General features: G+C 31.2%; 2 protein-coding genes across 2 annotated transcripts in view; one reads left to right on the top strand and one right to left on the bottom strand.

The window, feature by feature from the left end:
• The window catches only part of LOC108578248 (wings apart-like protein homolog), a 5,541-nt gene extending 2,043 nt beyond the window's left edge, over nt 1-3,498 (bottom strand). Inside the window, exons 1-5 of the mRNA XM_017941538.1 lie at nt 3,159-3,498; nt 980-2,778; nt 650-898; nt 304-552; nt 1-219 (exon numbers count right to left, since the gene is read on the bottom strand). The exon at nt 1-219 is cut by the window's left edge and continues 4 nt beyond it. Coding sequence (XP_017797027.1) covers nt 1-219; nt 304-552; nt 650-898; nt 980-2,778; nt 3,159-3,294 — 2,652 coding nt within the window. The 5' untranslated portion in view covers nt 3,295-3,498. The remainder of the gene's footprint in view (nt 220-303; nt 553-649; nt 899-979; nt 2,779-3,158) is intronic.
• Nucleotides 3,499-4,537: 1,039 nt separating this feature from the next.
• LOC108577523 (ral GTPase-activating protein subunit beta) lies at nt 4,538-11,669 on the top strand. Its single transcript, XM_017940690.1, is given in 23 exon segments — nt 4,538-4,611; nt 4,690-5,110; nt 5,290-5,316; nt 5,422-5,636; nt 5,709-5,892; nt 5,990-6,250; nt 6,479-6,670; nt 6,855-6,959; nt 7,032-7,172; nt 7,243-7,481; nt 7,561-7,752; nt 7,754-7,934; nt 7,986-8,093; nt 8,456-8,557; nt 8,786-8,926; nt 9,015-9,029; nt 9,106-9,428; nt 9,499-9,908; nt 9,983-10,394; nt 10,469-10,781; nt 10,871-11,131; nt 11,209-11,458; nt 11,540-11,669. Coding segments are annotated over 23 exon segments (4,659 nt in total). The 5' UTR covers nt 4,538-4,575.
• The last annotated feature ends 42 nt before the right edge of the window (nt 11,670-11,711 follow it).

Here is an 11,711-nt window from a genome sequence, read left to right as displayed (position 1 = left end):
TAATACACGTAGACATCTATCAACTTTACGTAATTTATCTAATAATGGATCTGTCCAACCAGATTTTGTAATATCTTGGGTATTAATATGACGATGACAATCTCTGATTGTTTTTACAATATGTTCTAGACCTCCCAATTCTCTAAGTTCTTCTTTAAACCATTCACCAGCACGTTTTGATGTAAGACTAAGAAGTGTTTCCATAGCAAGTTGACCAACCTGGTTTATAGTATTTTGTCAAATATTTATTCATTTATTGTTTTTATTTATTTCCTAATAATTATGAAAAATATATATACTTACAGTTATATTATCAAGATTTAAATGTTTTGCATGTCCTTGAGCTTGAATATCAGCACACAACTGACGTACTTTTTCTTTATTCTTTAAAAGTTCTGCCCGACTAAGGCCACAATCATCGAGCGCATCTTTGTGACTGGCATCAGATTCTAACAAACTTAACATTAACTCTAAACAATCACGGTCTAAATCCATAGCTAAACGATCTTGACTTAATACAAACATCACTGTTGCTGTACATAAAGCAAGACTCTACAAAAGTATATAATTTCATTTAAATAATAATTTTCTTATACAGCATCAAAACTGATGAAGTTTTTGTATATTGTATAAAAATAAAATTTTATACCTGATCCTTAGTTGCATCATGAAGAGCTTTGAAGAATTTAGCAACAGTGCCATGAGCACGTACATGCATACGAAATGCAGGTGCCATACATTTGCTTGCCAATCTTATAGCTGAAAGGCAGCGAGTAGCATTTGGATTGTTTTCTCTTAAAGTATCTAATATATATTCAACATCGTCGTTAAATTCTTGAAATTCTCCACTTTCTTGAATTTGATGAGCTTTTTTTACATTTTTTACTACAGTGTAAAACTACAAAATAAATATTTAGTATAAAATTCTGAATACATTCCATACATTATATAAAGGATATGAATTATATAATATACATACACCCTTAACTTTCTTGCCACAACGAATACTTGTTATCGCGTCAGATTCATCAGGAAAACCTGTATCAGCTTCAGGATATCTTACAACTCTTGTCAGTTGTGAAAGATCGAATTCTTCTTCATATGCAACAGGACCTGTTCCACTATGTGATCCTGAAGCAATAGTAGGTGTACTGTTTCCAGGATTAGAAGTATCTGTGGTACTACATTCCTTATCACTATCACACCACTTGTGTTTGTACAGAGCTCTTCTTTTATTTCCATTTGTAGCTCCTGTTGAACGACTTTTAAAAATGCTACCCTTCTTAGTAGCAGGTTTCTGAATGGTTGTACATGGAGCATTTAATGGCTGTGAATCTGTGACTGTACTTGTTACATGTAATGCTATATCGTTTTCAGCATTACCACTTACACCTTCACTATCATCACTCCCAGAAAACCAATCTTGATCAACTAAAGTTTTAGCTGCAGCTGTATCATTATCAACAATACGAGTTGTTAGATCTGTTTCTATTTCAGGATCTGGTTCTGGTTCTGGTTCTAGTTCTGCATCTGGTTCAGGTTCTGCATCTGGTCCAGGTTCTGCTTCTGCTTCTGGCTCTACTTCTGTTCCTAGTTCTAGTTCTAGTTCTGGTCCTGGTCCTGGTTTTGATCTTGGTCCTGGTTCTGGTTCTGGTACTGGTTCTGGTTCTGGTTTTGATTCTGGTTCTAATTTTGGTTTTACTTCTGTTTCTGCTTCATGTTCTACAGTAGGTCCAGAAACTACCTCATTTGTTGGAATATCTATTGAACAATGTTGAACCTCATCTGGAACAACTGCTGTATTTTCTTCAGTCTCTGAAGTATTTATTATCATTGGTCTTGTTTGCATAGGATCAGAATCACTTGACAGTATATCAATTAGTTCTTGAGTTGTGGTTGGCAGTGGTTGATCACGCCCAATTAATGGTTCAATTGCTGGTTTGCAGGAGTATGTTGAACCACAATCAGTCTTAACAATATCATAATGAGATATTAGTGTATTATTGGAATCAGTAACAGACTTTCTAAGGGTTAAAGAAAGACCAGAACTATGTGAATTAGGTGTTATTGGTGCTGTAGACACAATAGAAGATGTTGTTGTTAAATCTAAATGCAAATTTTTTGCTCGACTACGAGTAGTTCTGCGCATTTCTGAATTTTCTAAAGGTATTGATACAGTGGAAATAATAGGTTCATGAGAACGAATTGTTTTTTGATCAGATTTGAGTGTATCCATATTAAAGTTTTTACGTTCCACATCTACTTTTGTAGGACTAGCAAGGGGTGTAGAAATCCTATATGTTTCAGGTTCTGGCTGTTGAGTGTTTTGCACATTTCCACAAACCAGTCGTGCAGTGCCTTTACATATTCTCAATACAATAGGAGGTTTTCCTTCTTCTCTAATAGGAGGATCATTATTGGTTCCTTCTAAGGTATCTGCTACTTTCTTAGCTGGAGCATTTGATACTTTTGTTAAAGATTGTTTTGATGGTGGTTGTGGAGAGGTTTTTTGAGCACGAGCTCTACCATAATGTGAATCAGGTACTTGTCTGTATATTGCCACATCCTGGCGAGATTCTTCTATTGAAGGTGGAACATTTCTACTTTTAAAAAATTTCTTAGGTTTAACAACTGGTGGTGCAACATCTGGTTTATTGTCAGGATCAGTTTCAAATGAAAATGGGTCTTTTCCAGAATTTACACGATTTACATTCTGATTTCCATAATCAAGCTTTATTCTTTTTGCACCAAATGTATTATGAATATCATCTCTTCTTCCTATAAATAAAATTACATTATTATCATTTGATAAAAGTAGATGTTGCAATATCAAATATTATAAATACTTTTACACATCAGTTTTACAAAGAAAGATTATAATCCTGTGAAAGATTTTTTACCTGTAGTAAAATTATCATTTATGCGAATGCTATAGTTAACAAACAATGTTAAATAGTTCTGTCTTTTAAATAAAATCATATTTCTAAAAGCAAAATACTTTAAATATATAGAATAAAGCAAAATCTTATTTTACTTAATATCTTTCAATATTCTTGTTAATAGATGTTAAGTACATGTTTAACATTAATTTATTAGACATAAATGAATGTGCGTGATACGCACAATATACAATTTATATTTACAAAGAAAGTGCATACCATTGATATTCGTACTTCTGATAGATGTAAAGGATGTTTTTTTATTTTCCCTAAAAAGCTTATCAAATTGAATACTCCCAGGTGTCACACTACTGACTTTACGACTGTAAGATTTTGTGTAACTACGGGACGTCATGTTGTATTCTTCAATATTTTAAAAGTGTTCCACATCTCAAAAGACACAAATAACAATATCTCTCTTCATCTTTTAAACTCAAGTACATAGAAAATAAGCTTTGACTGTTTGCACACTTGCAGAGAAGTGCTATGAGGAAAAAAAACTTCAATGCATCGGAACGTTGTTCTCGTCGATTATTGAAAACTCGAAAGAAAAAATCAAGAAGCAATATCTTCGGAACATATGAAAGAAACAAACGCCATGTTTCATTTGCTATTTACCCCGATGCACAAATATACGAAACTAACTTCAAATTCAATTCATATTCGAAAACATTGCCTTTATGTTAATTATTCCCAATTTTGTATTTGCACTTAGCTCTTATTATTATAATTTTTATATGTCTGCATAAGTTCAACTAGAAATATTAGTCATAACATGATCTTGAGCCATCTGTCGATGTTTTTCGTTTCAAGATTTAGATACATACCATACACAAAAAAACGAGTAATACAATACACAAGATTGTAATACTTGTCGTCCTACCCAGTAGGTAGAGCTAAAGAGCTGTCTTCTATCTTTTTTCTACCTTACCGGTAGGAAATCGTCCAATCAAAATTTATTTTATTTAATGAATGAAATTACTTATTCTATATTTAGATTTTAGATTTAGAAATATACAATTCTTATATAAAGTTTTATCTTACATATATACAATATTTATTACCAATTTTTAGTTTTATTATTTCATTCTATATTTATTCAAAATTTTTAAACTCGTTCTACCTTAAAAGATTATTTAAATATAATACATCATGATCATTTAAAAAGAATTATTTTGATTAAATAAGAGTAAAACTTACTTATAATTCATAATTATGAAATATCGTTTAAAATAATTCATAATTTAATATCGAAATAAAATGTTTACAACTTTATAAAGTGTTCAATAATTTAAATATTAGATGGGGACATTTTTGTGGGGGAAAAAAAGCGCTGTTACGATCTATAAAATATAATGTATGATAGCCAATAAAAATCGTATTCAGGAAGCTTGTTACATGGCGGTGTCAACCTGTCAAATAGTATTCGCAACTGACAAGCTTTGCACACATTTATATATATTTTACAATGCTTATTGCTTTAAAAATTATATATAATTCTGCACTTAATTGTGCTGTTTTTACCTATACCACATGAAATTAAACATTTTCTAATTAAGGTTAAAAGAATACACCTAAGATTTTACTTTGTCTTTGATAATTCTTAGTTACAAGACATTAAAGTGTAAAGTAACCTATGAATTTAGGCGTGTTTAACAGAGTTAATCTTAAGGTAATTTATCATAATATAATGCTGTTTTCCTATTTTTTTTTATTAAAAATTCATATTTTAATTAATATGCTTATTTAGGATTCCCAAGGAGGAATGTATTCCGAATGGGCTTCTCTAAGTATTTTAATTCAACAAGGCTCAGAAGAAAGCCAAAGTGTTCTAGAGAAATTTTCTCCTGGAGCAGGAAAAGAAGTTGCTTTATCTATTGTACGTCAACTGGCTGCAAATCTTGGTATTACACAAGCAGCTGAGCCTAGTCCATTATGTACAGATAAGGAAGTACAATGGTGTATGGAAGTAATATGTTTTGGGTTATCATTACCCCTAGCTGAACATGATACTGTTAGAGATTGTGTTAATGTATATTGCGAATGGTTATCTGCATTATATTCTACACCAAAGATTTGTGTACCTAGACCAATTGTAGATGATCCCAATTTTTATGCCAGAAAAATAATCAGTCACTTTCATAATTTGTTTGTTCCACGAAAAGGAGAAGGTAAATAAATCATTTTTATCTTTCTTCTCATTTCTTTTTTTTTATAATATCTAATATGAATGACTATCATAAAAATGAAGAGTTTATTAATGTTTAAATCTGTATTGATAAGTATAGTATTTTAATTCTTGATATATTAAACATAGTTTTTTCTAACAATTTGTCATTTTCCTCTGTAGTCTGGCCATTTTTATATCAGGATCTAGGTAATTTGTAAATAAAAATTACTGCATTTCTATATATAAAGAATGTATATTTTAATATAAATTTTATATACTTATTGATTGTAAAACATTAAATATTGTTTACAGGAACAGATACAATTAATCGACAAGCTGTTTTATGTCATAGAGTACTTAGAACATTACAACAAATTGCAAGAGGTCCTGCCACCTTAGAAAGAGAAACTTGGGAAAGCTTATTATTATTTCTTATTGGAATTAATGATGCACTTTTAGCTCCCCCAGCAACAAGAGAGGATGCTGGAGAACAATTATGTGAAAGAGTCCTTGGTGTACTATTGGAGGTATTATGTTTTATACCACTATTAATGCATAAGTAGTTTAATGAGATAGTAATTATCTAAAAATATTTTTAGGTATGGTTAGTAGCATGTGAACGTAATTTTCCGTCACCACCATTATGGCGTACATTAAGAGAATCGTGTCTTCGATGGCGACACAGATTAGCGCTGGTAGAACAGTGGAATCGTGTCTGCCTTGCCCTTACAGCAAGACTTCTACAAATTATGTATGGTCCGATGTTTCCAGAATTAAAAATAAGTTAGTTATTTTAATTCATAAGTTATTTACATATGTGTACAACTAAATTATTTCTCATGGGAGTAATTTATATTATTATTACGTTTAATACATTTAGGTGAAGAAGATTCTCAACTTGTACCACCTACAATGTCAGATGAAGCAGTAGCACAAGCATGGTACAGACTTTTGCGAACTATAGGTGATCCTGTTGATTTATGCAGACCTGCTGTTATTTCACAGACACAGGCATTTTTACAGTATGCTATTGCTAGTCCAAATGTAATAGATCCATGTCAACACCCATGTTTACAAAGTTTACCACAAATATTTTTAAAAGCCATAAAAGGTATAGCTGGACAAGTTGATGCTTTTCTTGGTAAGTGTATAATTATATACAACTTTGTAATATTTAAATATGACTGATTCTTGTGGGTAATATATATATATGTGCAAGTTATAAATATCAATTGTACATTATTTTTACAAAAAGCACAAATGATCTTTTTCTACACTACTCTTACTTTAAAGTAAATAGTTATAATGGGATATGGATTGTTTAACTTGCTTTAGTGGTGATGGTTGCACGCAGTCACAAATGTTTTAGGAGTTTCACAGGCATGCTGCTGGGAAGAATGTTGTGTATCTACCATCACATCTGGATCTGCTAGTACAGGAAGTGGAGGTGTAGGATGGGATAAATCAAGTAGCAAGGATATGACACAACCTTCTCCTACACCTCCAACACAACGCAGACTTGCCAAAAGTTTTAGTGTAACACCTTCTGCAGTGACTAAGGGTATTCAGCACTTATCTTCTGGCATTTTCTAATTATACTTTTTAAATTGTATATATTTTTAACAAATACTTCTGTATGCTCCTCACTTTCTTATTCTACAAAAAAAATACTACATTTTAATACTACAATGTTAGAAAAATATATTAAATTATGTATTGCATTTTATAATTCACTTCTATTATAGGAATTCCAAAATCATCCTTAATTGGTTTAACAACAAGTCGTGTTTCAAGTACACCACCTATATTAATATCTAATTCAGGACCATCATCTGCTTCAAGTACAACATGTAAAAGTTTACAAATTATCTTTCTTTAACAACATAATGTATTTAATGTACTATAAAATCGTTATTTTGTAGCTATGACTTCTTTAGTCCAAGATATTAGACCTCCTTTAGCTCCAGGACGTCCAAAGTGTAATAGTATATTGCACCTTTTTGGTGAATGGTTATTTGAAGCTGCATTCATAGGTACAGATGGATGGTCACAAAATTTACCACGTAAGCATTGCTTGATATATAACGTTAAATTTGAGCACATAATACAATCATTATTTTCCTTGAAAAACAGAACCGTCAGGTGCATCGAAACGTCCATCTTCAGTACTTGTTGAAGGTCCTAGTTCTTTGCAAGAAGCTGTTAATGATGTTCCACCAGCTCTTTGTATAGATCGTTATGAATCAGGGAGAGCAGAAGCTTTGGGAGCATTATGTAGAATATTTTGCGCTAAAAAAACTGGAGAAGAAATTTTACCTGTCTATCTGGCTAGATTTTATCAAGCAATGAATCATGGTCTTAAAGTTGATGAAGTAATAATTTATTTGTTACTATTTTATAAGTACAATATTTATAAAAGTGTAACTAAAATATGTTTAAATTTTTTTTCAGTCTCGAGAATGTGGAGAAACATTATCAAGTATTCTTTTGAATTCTGCTGATTTGTTTCGTCTCGATCTAAACGGTGTGCAAGTATTAGTACCTGCAGTAATATCAGCATTAGAAACTGTACTTCCAGAGAAAGATTTAAAACTTAAATCTAATGCAGTAACAAAACCAGATTTACGAAGGGCCTCAATACATTATAATTCATACAATTTTTACTTTATAGAATCTTACTATTAAGGAACTTCCATTATTTACAAGCCCAATGGTTGCTGAAAAATGTCATGTAACATTTGCACAATTAAAGTCAAGACTTATGAACTTGCTTATAAATGCGTTGCAAGTTGAAACTGATCCTCAGAATACTCATATGTTATTAGGTAAGTTAAATATTAGATATACTAGAATTTATATAACTCATTTTTTTTTAGGAGCTCTTTTGTTAAGTGTCCAGGACTCTGCAGCTGCAGAAGAAGTTGAGCAAGTTACACAGCCTGATACTATAGCACATGATTCTACTGTTAATTTATTATCGTCAGGTTTGTTCTTCTATATTATTTAAATAATATTAAGTTGCATTTATAAATTTTGAATGCACTGTTTAAAATTTTTTAAAGAATTATTTTTGTATTGAAATTTAAGAAGTAATTGCAAATTGCAGTAATAGTAGTTGGAATTAATATTAAATTATTCAAGAGGGCAAGTTATTTTATTTACCAGTTGTTTGTAAATTAAAATTTAATAATTCAGCCTGACATGCGATGTAAGATCATATTGCTTAACATTATTTTTTATTGTACTTGCTTTATGTGTGCTTTTGTAAGATATCATTCATTTTTATTATTATAAGTTGTGTTTTGTTATGCATTCACCATTGTACCGTTTCATCATTGCTTGATAGTCACCAGCGATTCTGCCAGTCAAATAAGCATATCCAGTGATCAACGCTCGCTCGGCGAAACCTCTGATATTACCACTCTTCAAGAGGAATGTATTGCATTTGGTAAATACAAGTATATTTTATATTAGTTTTGCTTTGGTTATTGTGTATACAAAAAATATCATGGAATATCATCTAATATTATTTCTATATTTTTGTTACTCATTCAAGCTTTTTTGGATAACATTGTGCAAAAGCTTGTATTTTTAAAGATTTGTAATATACTTAATATCTTAAAAATTAGTTAATTTTGTACATTTTAATGATTAAAAATTCGGATTATTGTTACAGATTCAGCTCATGCTCTCTTCGTGAGAGCAACGTATTTAGTTTGCCATAGATTAATATCATCATGGAAGACAGACCTAAATATTTCTTTAGCAGCTCTTGAAATATTATCAGGATTAGCAAGGACGCGCATTCGTGAAACAGGTAAACTGCAATGTTTGTCAAAATATAGTAGCATTTGTGGATTTAAATAACATCTGAATTTATATAACTTTAAACTTTTTACATGCAGCAAGGAAACTTACAGGTTCAATTATATTCTGCTATATAAACTACAATTTGAAATTTAACTGTAAAATATCAATTTTTAACAAATATTATAGATGCTTTGGAATGTAAACGTGCAGTGAAGTGGCTCTGTGATTATATTGTATATCAATGTTGGCGTCCACCGCCAGCTCATTCAAAAGATCTTCATTCCTCTATTGTTGCTGCATTTAGTTGCTTAACAACTTGGTTAACAGCTCATCCACAATTGCTTCAAGTTTGTATTTGATTTCTGTCTAATTGCAGCAGATATTACTTTCTTAACAAATTTATATATAGAATCATTGTTATAGGATAAAGATTGTTGAAAGAATTGAAACCAGCATCTATGCGTGTTAGAGATGCTGCTGATGCACTTCTTACAGTCATTTTAGAACAAGTAGATAAAAGTTTTTGTGATTTAAAAAAATTTTATGTTTAAGATAATAAATAAATTCATTTATTTATAGGTTGGCTATTTTCCTAGTGCATGTGGAGCACAATCATTATCATCGTTATTAGACGAAGTATCACTTCTCCGACATTGCAATAGTTGGACTGGTGGTCGAGTTCCGCGTCAAGCAGCAGTCGAAAGATTTAGATATTTCGTGGCTGAAAATGCTACAATATTAGCCTTATTAGAAGAACCTCTCGGGAATGATCAAGATCCGCAGCCCACTGTAACGGTATTGATACGTGGACCATTTGGCAGACACGCATGGACAATGCAACTTCGACATTTACCAAGACACAGGTCTAGTATAAGAAGTGTAAATACAAATCCAGGTCGACCACTACCATTAGCAGAAGCTGCTCCACGAACAGATTATAAGCCTCGATTTTTTCCTGATAATGTGGATCGAATACCACATTGCAAAGTGTATGTTAAATTTTGCTAAATTATTTATATAAATTTAGAAATATTTGAAGACAAAATACTAAAATTTTCTTTAGGGACGAATCTATACCAAGTTTAGAAGCAGTTATGAATGATAATGACATTGTAAGAAACGAGCATCAAATTTTATCACAGTTATTAGAACGTCAAATGAATATTGAAGCAAAATATTGCGATGGAAACGATAAAGTTTCAGAAGAAAAAACAGAAGAATGTGCACCACCACAAATTTGTCATGAATTTCAAACTGCACGTCTTTTTTTAAGTCATTTTGGTTTTTTAAATATGGAACCGAAAGAAAATAATGAATCTAGAAATAGTGGTCTTACCGCTTTAGATCCAACCATTCCAGGATTTTGTTTAGATTTAGAAACTTTAGATAATATTAGTCCAAGAACATGTGATACTGTATACATTTTTTATGTGAAAGCTGGTCAAAAATGTTCTACAGAAATATTGTCTAATGTGGTAATTATTTTTTTTAATTTTAGTATGTTTTATTATTATATTCAAATACATATAAAGCACTTTTGTATTTATAGTTGCATGAATCAAATGTATCGTCAAATTTCTTGGAATTTTTAAATACTCTTGGCTGGCCAGTTTCTGTATCAGTGCATGCAGGTTGGACTGGACATGTTTCTACTTCATGGAGGGTAACACCACAATTGAATGTACCACAGCCAGCTCATAGTGATCACGGCGGAGCTCTTTATAACGGTGATACTCACGTTCTTTACTGGGCTGACGTTAGCTCGGAAATTGCTTTTATTGTTCCCACTCAATCAAATAATATGGTAAATTCGGACTCATTAGAGGAAACAAGTTATGGTAGTGATACTAGTAGTAATCAAGGTACAATCTAAAAAAGAATGAGTAAGGATATATTGAAGCATACAATTTTATATAATTTATGTGAATTATATAATAATTAATAATTTCAGTTTGGTTTGAAAGAAGTATTAGCGAAAATACTTCTCGAAATAGTGGTATAGGACAGAACACAATACAAAACTCACGAACGATGTCTCTTGATTTAGAAAAGCAGCCATCCAGTTTGATAGGATCTAGTTCTTGTACTTCTTCTAGTGGTGATCTAGTTAAACCAAGAAGAACAACAAAACAAGTTTTACCTGTACAAACTGATATTAAAATTATGGTTGTTTGGTTAGAAAGTGTAGAAGATTATGCTCAATTTCCAATTGGTACCACCACACTAATAAAGATATTTATTTTCTTTAATTAAATTACAAAAACTTAATAAATTGTATTTTACACATAGGTGATCTTCTTCCTTGTACTTATACTGGTCTTGAACAATCCAGAGTGATTCAAGTATCAGATGTCCAAGTAATTTTTCTTCAAGCTCTTAGTAATGGGCTAATGAGAGTTAGATTGCAAGGTCCAATTTCTAGAATCAATCTAGCCACTCCTCTAATTGATGGAATGGTTGTATCTAGAAGAGTACTGGGAACACTTGTTAGGCAGACTGCATTAAACATGGGACGTAGGAAAAGACTGGACAATGATAGGTATATAAAACAGTATGAGTTACTGTTTTATAAACTCATTTTAATAATAGTAACATATTTAATATTTATATTATTTTGCAGTTATCATCCACCTCACGTACGTAGACGTTTGAAAATCCAAGAAATGGTACAAAAATATAGGAAGAATTTAACTGAACCAGAATTACTGACACTTTTATTTAGTAGTACTCAAACTTATAAAGTTCAGTAAAATTAACGTAAATCAAACGAAATTTACATTAAATTGCACATA

Source organism: Habropoda laboriosa, unplaced genomic scaffold (genome assembly GCF_001263275.1).
Source record: "Habropoda laboriosa isolate 0110345459 unplaced genomic scaffold, ASM126327v1 scaffold5, whole genome shotgun sequence".
Taxonomy (NCBI): Eukaryota; Metazoa; Arthropoda; class Insecta; order Hymenoptera; family Apidae; genus Habropoda; species Habropoda laboriosa.
Note: the sequence above shows the minus strand (reverse complement) of the source record. Positions and strands in the feature narration are given on the sequence as shown.